Source organism: Lampetra planeri, chromosome 21, assembly GCF_965212315.1.
Source record: "Lampetra planeri chromosome 21, kcLamPlan1.2.h2, whole genome shotgun sequence".
In the NCBI taxonomy this organism is placed as follows: Eukaryota; Metazoa; Chordata; class Hyperoartia; order Petromyzontiformes; family Petromyzontidae; genus Lampetra; species Lampetra planeri.
Window position 1 is genome coordinate 13,328,172 of NC_136127.1, and position 12,745 is coordinate 13,340,916.

General features: G+C 53.3%; 1 protein-coding gene across 4 annotated transcripts in view; it reads left to right on the forward strand.

Annotated features, from left to right (window-relative positions):
• Positions 1-1,361: 1,361 nt before the first annotated feature.
• Positions 1,362-12,745, forward strand: part of LOC144724741 (insulin-like growth factor 2 mRNA-binding protein 3) — a 29,235-nt gene continuing 17,851 nt past the window's right edge. For 3 of the 4 annotated variants that reach the window (XM_078604120.1, XM_078604121.1, XM_078604123.1), the window contains exons 1-5: positions 1,362-1,710; positions 4,238-4,298; positions 10,639-10,687; positions 11,374-11,425; positions 12,670-12,733. In XM_078604120.1, coding sequence (XP_078460246.1) covers positions 1,536-1,710; positions 4,238-4,298; positions 10,639-10,687; positions 11,374-11,425; positions 12,670-12,733 — 401 coding nt within the window. In that variant the 5' untranslated portion in view covers positions 1,362-1,535. The remainder of the gene's footprint in view (positions 1,711-4,237; positions 4,299-10,638; positions 10,688-11,373; positions 11,426-12,669; positions 12,734-12,745) is intronic. The other variant, XM_078604122.1, reaches the window with a different exon arrangement.

Sequence of the window (12,745 nt, forward strand, 5' to 3'; positions counted from 1 at the left end):
ATTGCCACAAGGGTTTGCTGTAGATGTTAATTTCCTTAATTTTTGTTTCAACGTATTGAAAACACTGCACTTGGGCCGACCCAAGTACCACACCATGCGCGTTTGGGTGATTACGGCGCAAAATAAGTTGTGCCACACACCGCGGCTGAGGCTGCCTCGAGGTAGACACGGCTTGTGCTCAGGCATAACATGCAAGTGCTTTTGTAATGTAAAGATTTTAATAAAGTTGTTGCGTGAGACACCGATTTGTGACCTGCTTCGCTTGGAATGTTTCACGTGCGTGGGATTGCATTCGCGACACAATCCGTTGATTTTAAACGTGTTTTGGTTATAACAGTTGCGCAAAATCAATCAATGTAAATGGGTTAACAATGGTGGTGTGTGGTCAGAGTATCATGTTGGTGAATCACACTGCCCAGCATTGTTAAGCCCCCCCCCCCCGTTCGATACCAACTGGAAGTCAATATATCTATGTGATCTGAAGGATGGCTATTGCCCAAAACAATTTCCTATCTGTCATAATTTTGATTCCACTCAGTTTTCAATATCTGTCCGAGAAGGGAGGATGGCAGATGGTCAAGGATAATTCTGAAGTGGCAAGCAAGATATGAACCACTATTCTATAATACATCCACTTCGGAGATGGGACGATGACATCGGCTGGTGTGCGGGTGATTGGTGGATTATTACAGCGCAGGGTCGTGAGAGATGGCGTTGCCTTGGGGATCCTTTAATCTAGCAGTAGATTCATCACGGCTCACTAAATAAGCAATGTGCCTGATTCAACATTTCCCTCGAAATATATTTTTTTTAAGTTTAAAAATTATTTTACGCTTCCCATCGGCCACACGGCCTCCTTCTAAGAGTGTATAATTTCAGCAGGATTGGTTCAACACAAGTCAACTCCCGGACCGGATTTCGGTATTCAGTGTCACATCAGCAGTGAAGCGTGATTGAACCAATGCCAATGCAGTCAATTTGTTTTAATAGGCAGGGACCCATGGCTAATGAAAATAATCATCGGCCCTGGTAAATCCATTCTGAGAGGGCATTGTTCATGTCGAACGGGTATATTGTATGTGATGTGAGCATCATCAGCTGATGGCATAAGCCCAGTGTGGCCCCAACGTGGCCCAGTGTGGCCCCAACGTGGCCCAGTGTGGCCCCAACGTGGCCCAGTGTGGCCCCAACGTGGCCCAGTGTGGCCCGTGCGTGTCGGGCACCCACACCGAGTCCCGGGGGGGGGGGGGGCACGGGGACCCCCTTCTCACCATCCTCCTCCCTGCCCCGGGCGGCTCCTCCTCCCTCCAGCTCTCCTCCCTCTCCCGCCGCCGCCTCCTCCTCCTCTTGCCGCGCCTCCCCGCGCCACACACAGCAGCAGCAGCACACCGAGCAGCACACCGGCCACGCCGATCGCCGCCGCCGCCACCACCACCACCACCCTTCCTCTGCCACTCCTGCCACCCCGGGCCGCCCCACCGCGCCACGGGCCACCGTGTCTCGTCCAGGCACCAGCAGCAGCAGAAGCAGCAGCAATGGCCAAGCTGTACATAGGGAACGTGGAGGAAGGCGTCAGCGCCGCCGACCTGGAGAACGTGTTCGCCGAGCGTCAGCTGGCCGTGAGCGGACAGGTCCTGCTCAAGGCCGGCTACGCCTTCGTGGACACGCCAGACGAGACCACGGCGCTCAAGGCCATCGAGGCCATCTCCGGTGAGATTCAGCGGCAGGGACGGCAGCGGCAGCAGCGGCGGCAGAGGGGGCAGAGAGGACACATGGGTCGGCACGAAGAGCAGAGGTTGGAAGATCAGAAGTAGAGCGTGGAGGCGATAGTGGGTTGGAGGATCACCGCGGGCAGCTGGAGCAGCAGCAGCGGTGGTGGCAGCAGGAGGCCGACGGTGGCCGCAATCCGTTTAGGGGAACAGCAGCCTCAGCAAGGGGCAGCGCTGCATCGGGGGCATTAAGCCCGTGGTGTCGGGGATAGCAGCAGGAGTCATGGTGGCGGTGACGAGCACCGTGAACAGGAGAAACACCACCAGCAGCAGGAACAGCAAAAGCAGAAGAAACACCACCAGCAGCAGGAATAGCAGCAGCAGCAGCACGGCAGCAGCATCAGCAGGGCTGCTGTCGGCCGTAGCGGGAAAAGCAGCAGCAGGGTTAGGGTCATTATTGGCAGCAGCAGCAGCATCATCATCACAACCAGGACCATCTTCATCACTTGTAGCAGAAGTGGTTAACACCATCACCACCACCATCAGCAGCAACAGGAGGGGTAATGGGGGTATCAGCAGCAGCAGAGCGCGGGGACACGAGCAGGAGTAGAATTCGGGTTGGGGGGGCCCTTAGCCGCTGTGTCCCCAGGGGCCTCTCGAGTCCCCAGAGCGACCCGGGCGAGGGGGTTCCCGGCTCACCCCCTCGCCCGGGCCCTCGCGGCGGAGTCGGGGCTGGGGTTGTGCGGGGGGAGGAGGACGAGGAGAAGCAGCTTCGGCGGGGCCCAGGCGACTCGCCTCCCGGGGGCCGCTCTCCGGATTTTTCCGCGATTATTTTTCTCGATTTTATTTATGCGCAAAGACGGCGGCTGCGCACACGCGGCCGGCGTGCGTCGGTAGTGCACCTAGCCTGGCACGCACATTCGTTGCGGTGTCGGCGCAGGAGGCGCGGGGGAGGAGGACGGTCGCCTTGACGGCGGTGATGGAGACGGCGGCAGGAGCCGCCTCGGCCATGGGGAAGCGCGCGGGGATGGCGCCCGCGCCGCGCTAGGCCCAAACGACCGCAACTTTCGCACCACATCCCGGGCAAAAAGGGGGCCTCGAGGGGACTCCGGGGAAGGGGGTTCTTTAGATGTCGTCGCGAACGCCGGGGGTCGCGAACGGGGACCGAGCGAGATGGTGGAGGAGACCCTGGGAAGGCGTCCCCCAGGCCCCTGTGCGCTGTCGCGGGGAGACCCGAGGGGGCTCTGAGGGACATGGCACGGCGTGGCAGTGCTCGACGTCCTTACTCCAGCAGCACCAGCAGCACCAGCAAGTGGTGGCCTTACATCGTCACTCCATCAATCTTCACCCACAGCTCGGCCACCCCGCCAGCACCCCGTGTTGCTACATTATGTTCACCAAGCCTTGCCACTATCATCACAGGCGACCCTCCCTCGTCGCCATCACCACCACCACCACTGCTGATGACTTCTCATTACCACCACCACCACTCGCAACTCCACCACCACTCCTCGTCACTGCATCGCCACCAGCGGATTTACACTCAAGACACCAACTTTTACAATTTTGTTACCAATGTCCGTGTTTCCCTTGCTCTGCAAACACCTTCAGTGGTCATATCGTAACATAAGATCGTAGCATCATCTCTTGGGCACCTTAAGCGTTCCCCTTACAATGCTCGACATGACAAGGAGCGAACACTGGAAAGGTGGTTTGTGTAATATCCCACAGCAAGATTATAAGTCTGTTGTACACATTATCTCGGACATTGATACGCTGTAATTATCTGTACAGAATTGTTGGTGCTAAACAAGGATTATACATGCAACTAATGTTGCATTTGCATCCGTCAATGGCACTTAATTCCATGCATTATTAATAACATAGTTCTAGGAGGGTGTTTTAATACGTGTGTGTGTATATAGAACGTCTCATTTCACACGCTATTTTAGCACGATTGTTGATTATGAATTTTGACTTTTGTTTTTAAACTGGCGTCTGAGACGTGGCCCAGCCCCGACTCTGTTGGGCCCCACCACGCTCTGGGGGCCTACCAGCAGCTGCTGCTGCAGTGCGGTGCTCTGTGCCATGTGGCTTCGTCCTGACTGCAAGTTTATATGACCACATTACAGAAAATATGTCCGAGGCAGCTAATTGAGCTGACTTGGTGTCCTCCGCTTGCATAGAGACCGAGGAAGGCCAACTATCTACGTTAAAAGTGTAAACCGTGCGGTACTTTTTCAAGGGCTTAAATTGTCACTGAGCAATGTCCTGCTCCGTTGGTAAGCGAGTAAAACATCCGTCTAGCAGTAGAAGTAGCCACGGCCGAAGTTGATATTTTCGAGGTCGCCAAGCCAACCCGTACAGGTGCGGCTGAAATGACACCCGAGACTCTCCCGTGTTAGCGTTATCACTTCGAGATGGAATGATTCTCACCCATTTGCATATGGCCACGTGTTGTAACGAGCGAGTGTGTGACACACGAGGTGACCTGGTGAATGTGTGCGCGCGTGTGCGCGCGTGTGCAGGTAAAGTGGAACTCAACGGCAAGTTCCTGGAAGTTGAACACTCTGTTCCGCGGCGACAGAGGTACTGTATCCCCCCTCCCGCCTTCCTTTGACCAGTTGGCACCTCCTCGCCACCCCGATGTCTCGTCACTGCCACCGGAGCACATACCGACGTGCTTTAATGCAGCGGCGAAAAAGTGCACGCACAAAGTTGGGACATATTTCAAGTGTTGAACGTGCGTTGCTGCGTCTGTGCGCGACAGCGCAGCATCATTTCTATCGGTTGCAACAAAGGGAATGTTCCAGCCATTCACGTGCATTTCACCGAACCGATTATACTAATGCTCAAATGTGAGGCTGAAAACTGGTTTAGCGATACCTTATGTGCTCACAGTATTATAATTCTCTTCCACTTGTTCGTTTGTTGTGGCAAACATTCCTACATAATGAGTGCGTCCTCGTAATTAACACAACAAAAGGGATTGCTTAGTGTGTCTCCCCAAGCTGGGCTTACAGGTCCACACGTCACCGGGTCTGCCACAACCAGCATCGGTTAACAGTTTGGTGCGTGGATATTGTGTTAAAAGGGTAAACGTAACCTGTGAAGTAGTGCAATTCAACTTAAAGACGGTTACAATAAAATATTCGTTTCGTAGACAAAGTATCATTCGGCGGAGATTATCATTCATTGTTGATGCATGATTTTTTTGAGGTGACGGCTGCAAAGTGGGCATTCGTTCTTCCTTTTGATACAAATGCCCTGCGTTTGCATGGGGTTGCTGCAGTGCCAGTGTTTGCGCAGCTCATGGACTGTGAACCTAACAGCGCCCAGCAGCGTAAAACTCGTGTTTGTCAACCACTCTACTGTACAGAGTGTGCCGTGTAGGCATGGCATTGTGGCCTGGGCCAAAGTCGTTGCTCGCTGTGCGAGGACGAAGGGACACCTTGGCTGAGGTGGACCTGTATCTGGTACAATTGGCGTCACTGGCCTAGTAAAGGCTGCTCGAGTACGAGCACCTCCTACGCTTTATGCTGTTGACCAAGCAGGAGGTGCCCACTTTTTCGACTGAATGCTTCACACAAAGCCTTCGAAAATTCAAATGCGGTGAATACATATACAATCACCATGAAGGTCCCGTCCTGCGATTTAATCAGCGGTGTCATCGCTTAAAATGTGAAAAATGTTGATTTTCCTATTAGCTTTTTGAGTGTTGTTCATTGGGCGTAGGAAGGTCTCTTCCATCTAAAGTTGGTCGCCTGACGAATTGTAACCCTGGCAGGTGCACCGGGTGCACCGGAAGGCCGTTTGTGGCCCCCTGCCGTGGTTTAGTGCACATCCGTGTGCTCTTCACGGTGGCTTTCTATGAGCAAAGTGTGAAAGTGCTGTTTGTGAGGTCATTGACTGTAGAATGTGTTTCTCTTTCATTGGCTTTGCAAGCGGTCTGGATGGCGAATTCGGCCCCCAGCAAAGGGGTTAACGCAGCAGAGATTTTGGTTTCCTTACGGAAACCTCGAATGCATTTGCACTTCCTGCTGCACAGAGCTGTTGTTGCTCTGTGCAGACCCGTGCTGTTCTTGCTGCCCTGCTCCACCGTCGCCACACGCACTCGAGCATTCCTGGCCGCGGAGCGGGAGGGAGGGGGCGGCGGCGGTGGTCGTGACGTGGCTCCGCTCTTTTAATTTTCCGCCGCCATGTGAACTAGGCGAGGCTGGTTGCCCAAGGCCGCGCGCACGGCATGTCGTGCTGCTACTGCTGCTGCCATTGTCGCGTGACCGGAGCAGCCCACTTGCCTGACTAATCTGATGAACAAAAGCTGAGGCTAGGCGGCCCCCGAGGGGAGGGGCACCCGTGCTGGGGTGTGGCTGTGCTTGCGGGGTCGGTCATTGCAGGGGACCGGTGGTGGTGGAGCAGTCGCGCAGTTTTCCTGTCGCATCCCTGTCGCTTCACATTACTTCCCCCTTAAATTTTTAACCCTGCATTGTTTGACAATGTGAGCCAAATTAACATTAGGATAAACCATAATTCTACTCTATTTTGATGCAATTTGGTGTTTTTTTCATTCATTAATCATTATGTGGAAGTTGATTTTTGCCTCGAGGTAAAGTGGTTGCACAAGTGTCGCGGTCCGAGTTCGATTCCCGGCCATGGATAACTTCGGTGGCAAGAGATATATCAATCAATCTTTGGCGCCCCACCTTCAACCTATGCTGACCAGGGTGTTGAAGTATGGTTGGACAATCCCCCATGACTGCCACGATGTTGGGAAGGCCCTCATCCAGCAGTGGATTTATTAAGAACAGTAAGGGAATTTTTTTTTACAGAATATATTAAATTGAAATTTCAACCAGCTTACGAGAACCCTCTTAGTCTTAGTTAGACGATGGCACGCCATGCGGTCCACTTGCTGACGCGTGGCAAACTTTTAAAAGTTTTGAAAAATCGCGCCGTCACGTTGGCAATGCCTCTGTGAATTGCGACTGGCTCCCGGCGAAAGCACCCCGTGAGCCCGGCACCTCCAAGTCTTGTGGGAAGGGCTCCGTTTTATTGGCCGTAGTGGCCGCCACTTGGTGCCAAGCGTGGCGCACGGAAGCCATCCTCGCGACCTGGCCGCCAGGTGACCGGCGCGTGTGCTTAAGCACGCGCGCACGAACGCGAGTGCCGGCGGTTGCGCCGACAGGCCGCCGGCCAATGGGGCCGCCGCTACCGCCGAGGCCTGGCCCTGGGCCCATGCTTGGCGGCGGTGCTGCTGCCCTCCCCCCACCCCCCTCGAGCACTTCCGCTTACGTAACTTCGTCCTCCGTGGTCACGCTCTCCGTGCCGGCCCCTCGTCTCGGCCGTCGCCACTGGGGGCCCCGGGTGAGTGGCGCTTATGGAAGCAAACGCATCTCTCGCACTCGTTACGTCCGCCGTGTTTGTCGCTGCTGCACAGCAGAGTTGGGGAAGGATGCAGCAAGCGTGATGGCAAGAGGCAGTGTGGCTACATCTGCAGCTGCAAGCGTGACCCTGGGAATGGGCATGTCTATCTAACGAGTGCCTGCCAGGATTTGCGTGGACAACTGGAGGCGCTGGCTTTTCTGCACTTTTTTTTATAGTGGGCATGTGTCCAGTGCCCTTTCACAATGCAGTGGTGTATTCCCTGCATGCCCTTCACTTGCCAATGGAGCTGTTTCATTTTGTAATTTGCACCCGAATGTCTGTTGCATCGGTGCGTCTCAACACGCTGTGTGTGGGGCAGCTTGGGTTGTGGAATGTCTGCCTCGTGTCAGGTTGTGCAATGTCTGCCATCCACTTTGCCAGTGGTTTGCATCGTGTCAGGTTGTGCAGGTGAAGCCCCCCAGCTAGGAATGTGCCATTTAGATGGTCGGATTTAGCTTTGCCGCGTTTGTCGTGGCGCTTATTGTTGGCACGGAGCTGGTTCAGGCGTGAGTTACGGAATCCTCGTTGCGTAATCTCAAACTCGTTGGGCCAGAGTGAAGAGTAGCGAGCGTGGCCTGGGTGTGACCATGCCGGGAATGCCTCCAGTCTTTGTCTGCACAGACCTCTAAGTGACCACGCTGCTGCTGCTGCAGCGCCGCACTGCGCAGGCCTGAGCGTTCTGGGAAAGAAAAAAAAACCTCTCCCCCCTCGGCCACTGTAGATGTTTCCTCGGCTGCGCACATTCCAGCCACACCTGTTGACTGATTGTGTTTTCTTGTTTGACCTTTGCTTGTGGCGTGGAGGATACGTACTTGTGCGAGCTTGGTGTGGGAGCGTTAGGCCAGCCCAGCAGCTTGGGAGTTACGGCGCCTTGCCACGTCAGGAGCTGTAGGGGTGGGGGGGTGGGAGGTCCGGCTCTCTCTCGCGCGTTGTGGGGGTGTATGTGTATAGGTGTGTGTGGGGGTTTCTGGCTAGGTGGGGAGAGCGGGTGCATGCATGTGGTTGTGTGTGCGACCAAGGCGGCTGGGCGTGGTGCTGGCCACATTACCCTCTCGTGCGCCCTACCGGCCTTCATGGATGCTCGCTTAACAGCACTTGCCCGGACAGCCTGAAAAGACTTTACAGGGGTCTTTGTGTGTGAGTGTGCATAAGGTGAATGCGTCGGTTGGGTGTATGTGTCGAAGGTAGGGTGGATATGTGTGCATGTGTACATAGGTGGGTATAAGTTGCGTGTTAGGATTCGCCACCTTTTACACTGTAGTTCAAACCCGGACATATTTCTCGGTCCGCCTAGATCTCTCGCAAAGCCGTGCAGTCTCGTGTAATATACTTCAAGACAACACTGGTACCAGATTTCTGTACAAATAAATTCCTGCCACCCAAACACAGGTAATCTGGACTGACCAGGTCAAACTGGAACAGGTGGCAACACCTTGTGTGTGTGGGGGGGAGGGTGTGTGTAAGGTAGTAGTGAGTGGGGAGTTGTAGTGCAACGGTGGGCACGCTGCACTACGAACCCGGTAACCCGAATTAGATTCCCGCTCAGGCCCAACACGAGTGACGATTATCTGATTCGATAATGGGCCTCCCGTAGGTCGACTCGGCTTCAAATGAGTACCTGTTTCGACGTGTAAAAACATCGCCACTGGAGAGACAAAGGAGGCCGGGCGTGGTGCTGGCCACAGTACCCTCTTGTGTGCCGTGCTGGCCTTCATATCGGGGATCTTTGTCTTCGTAAGGTTGATTTGTGGGTGAATGTGTGTGGATGGTGCAGGCTCGCTGTCATGGAAAGCCTTGTCCGAGTAGAGCCTCATCAAAGCTGATTTGCCTTTACATAGCAATGAAAAACAACTTGAGGTGTAAATTTATAGTTGCCGGGGCTTGAAACGTGAAGTTACGCATCACGTGTGGCGATAGCGGATAATGCCATCGGGCTGCTGGCTCTGGGAGGCTGCGAGTCTCAAGGTGGGTGACAGACGCTTGTGAAGCAGAGACGGCCTTTCTTCAGTCGAGACTCGAGCTCCATTTCCCTGCCCACTGGGAACCAGGCAGGCTCGGTGCTGGCACCAGGCCTGGGCCTAGGAACCAATGTTCCCACGGCTGTTCCGCGAGGCCAGAAATGAACCCATCGGGACCCAAACCTTGGCCTCTGGGCGATCGTTTTGACCCTGTGCCACACGCTTAGGGCTGGGCGACCCCAGATAGAGTTGTGACGTCATGAGGTCAGCATAAAAGCGAGGTACACATGTCATGACGCCACCAGCTTAGTTGACTTCTCGGCGGTTGTCGGCATTACAAATTGATTTAAAAAACCCAATACTTTGCGTTTGATCTTAAATCGGTCCAGGTTAAACATAAGCCTACATTAGGCCACAATGGACTTTTGGGAGTGTTTTTTCAACTTGGTTAAATACAGGCAAACTCTAAGCCAGTTTTGACATTGTCTCATCAGCAAAGTTAGGCTTACTCAAACCGGATGTTTATAGGCAAGGTGTTGATGAGAAACTAAATGTCGAAACCAGTCCAGAGTTTTCTTGTTTTTAACCAATGCTGCTGAAAACATGTGTAAAAAAAATACTGTTATTTTCTTTGGAGAGACAAATATGGGAAGGCGGATCTTTGCATGCTTTTTTAAACCTACATTAAACTTAAAAAAAGTACTTTTTAAAAACATCCCAACTTTAAACGCTCAGCTGTGGAGGAGAATATCACGGCACATGGTGTGTGCGCGTGTGCACCTGGGCCTTGCAGCTGCCAATCCTGGGCCATTCCTGGGCCACCGTGGCCCGATTCCCAACGGTCATGGAAACGAACTGTGGCGTCGTCGTTGAGCTGGCGAGCGGCGCCACGCCCAAGCACTGTGCCCCTGACGAGGGCGCCATGCGCCACTTACAGTGGAGTCTGCAGGACGCTTTGATATTTGCAGACTCTGCCTTTGTGTGTGGGGCGGTGTAATTTAGGTAAGTCTTAATCCAGCACCAAACGGTGAGCTGATTAAAGGATTAGCGTGTGTTCCGTACACAAGCACAGAGCCCCCCTCCTGTAACTTGATCTCATTCCTGCATTTGTTGGTCAGAAGGCGAGGGCTAGCAAGACCGAAGAAAAGCACAAATGCTTCTACTGAAACTTTCTTGCAAAGCCTCTGCTCAGGTTATCGCGGTTTGATGCTGCTGGTGGTGGTATTAGTTGGTAGCGGTGTTTTAAGGAGCGGTATTGTATTGATTAGAGAGCTGCGCTACGAACCCAGCAACCCGCGGTAGATGCAAAGTCGCGACCAAGAACAGTTGTAAATATTTGAACCTGTCCTGGGAATTTCCTAAGTCGACTCGGCCTTAAATGAGTACCTGGTGCGGTGTGCAAACATCAGCACTTGAGAGACATTGGCGGTCAGGCTTGGTATTGGCCACTCACCCCCTTGTGTACCGTGGCGGCCTGAGTAGGTGCTCATGAACAGCACTTGGCCCAGCAGGTCTGTTTAGGCTATATGTTTGGTGTTGTTGTGCAGGAACCGCAAGATACAAGTGTGGAACATTCCGCCCCACCTGCAATGGGAGGTGAGTCCTGTGCACTCGCTCATCAAGACCCATCTCTTGCACCCCGCGCTTGATTGCATATGGTAATGAAGTCGAAAGCATTTAAAAATTATGCCTGGCAGGCTGTGCAGGACTGCAGGGCCGTGCTGCCGATTGCCCTTGCGGCATTGGGTCTCGTGTGTATCGACGGGAGCAGTGAGAAGGCAAGGGGAGGGCTGATTCTCGTGGTGGAGCGGCGACCAAGCCCAGCGGTGGCTCCTTCGCCGCTTGTTGCAAAGGCTCGCGGTCAAAATCTGGCAGACCACCATGGTTAATACTATGGCACGTGTTAACCGGAACTATTCGCCTTCTGCTTCACAGTTGATGTTAAATGTCCCGTGACGTTGTGGTTTTTCAAATGAAATGCCGAGTCCAGGTGTTAGTGTCACTGGACTCGGTTACAAGGTCAAAAAAGAAACGACCCGGAACCTACTCCGCTTTACCCTAACTCTTAGCAGGCGGGTGACCCTCTCTGTTCTTCTGCGATGGCTTGTAGAGCTAATGGGTGCACAAACAGTGCGCGTGTGGAGCGTCGGGCCGCTCGGCTGCCCGGCCATCCGGCGGTCAGGGTCGGCACGGTTTAAACGTCGAGATTGCTTTAACAGCCTCAGCCATTGTTGCCCGGCTCTGTGTGTGAGACGTTGCGATCGGTCACTGTGTCCCGGCAGGTTCTGGATGGCTTGTTGGCCCAGTACGGCACCGTGGAGAGTTGCGATCAAGGTTAGTGCTGCCCACCCATTCCTGCGTGGTCCATCCTCGCACTGAGCAGCATTGCGGCCATCCTTCATGTCATGCGTAATCATGTTTCAGTTATGTACAGTGCCGTAAATCGTGCAAAGTGCATCTTGAAACGCTGCGGGATGTGTAACGTGCGCAGTTTTTGCACCAAGGCGCTGGAAACCACGGACAAGTGGGGGAGTGCAGCCAGAAATGGCACTATACATTTCCCAAGCTCTGTAGTCCTATATTGGGATGTTTGGCCAACTCTGTTAATGAGTGTTTATACATGTGGGAGGAAATCGGAGTGCCCGGAAAAAACACACGCGTGCAATGGGGTTAACAATCAACCCCCGTACTTGCAGAATAGAGTTGGAAATTAATCCACTTACTGTACTGCCATATTTACTGCAAGCCAGAAAGGAGATGACGACCTCGATGCGTTTGGGTGCAGAGGTTAACAGATGTTTGTGATTCACCAATCCTCGTTGTGTCCGTTGTCATCGGCCACTATTCATTATCTTGCTGTGATGATTTGTATCGCCACCTTTTAATTGCCGTAGAGTCTCTGTGTGGCTGTGATTGTCGTAGAGTCTCAGTGTGGCTGTGATTGTAACGATAGCTAGGATTGCTCGAGTTGGGAGTATGGTGGCGCGATTGATGAGTGGCAGTGTTTGTCAACATTCTACACCCCCCCAAATGTCCATCCAGTAATGGAGTGGTTGTGGAGAATATGGAGGAGATTCAATTAATGGGCAGTGTGCTCATGGCCAACTCTGGTTTGCCAGAAGAGGGCTCACTTACAATCAGTCTAGCAACATTACCTTTTCATTGGCTGCGTTAGGAATGCTGTGTGAAACTGCCAGGCCTATTGCTCCATTCAAAGTTCGGCTCTTCTCGGCCACAGTTATGCCCTCTTTTCTATACTTGCGAAAAATAGACCCCATTTTGCAGGAATACTTGCACCGGCATGAGACATTTAGGCTGGCCTGTCTATGATCCATCATGGATTTAACCAAACTGGATCGCATTTTGATGAGTTTGGAGATCCTTGAAAGATCTGACAACAGTCCCATCATTGGGCTCCTCTGGCAGGTGAGGCCATGTAGCCCGCATGTCTAACAACTGCTTGCGTATTTGTGAGTGTAGGTCTGTGTGTGTGTGTGTGGCAGTTGTTTGTGTGATGACGTGTGCTGTTTGCTGTGATGTGATTGTGATATTGATAGCGATGCTGGTGTCCGTTGCAGTTGCAACGGAGAGTGAGACGGCGGTTGTCAACGTAACGTACGGCACCAAGGAGGAAGCCAAGGAGTGAGTGACACC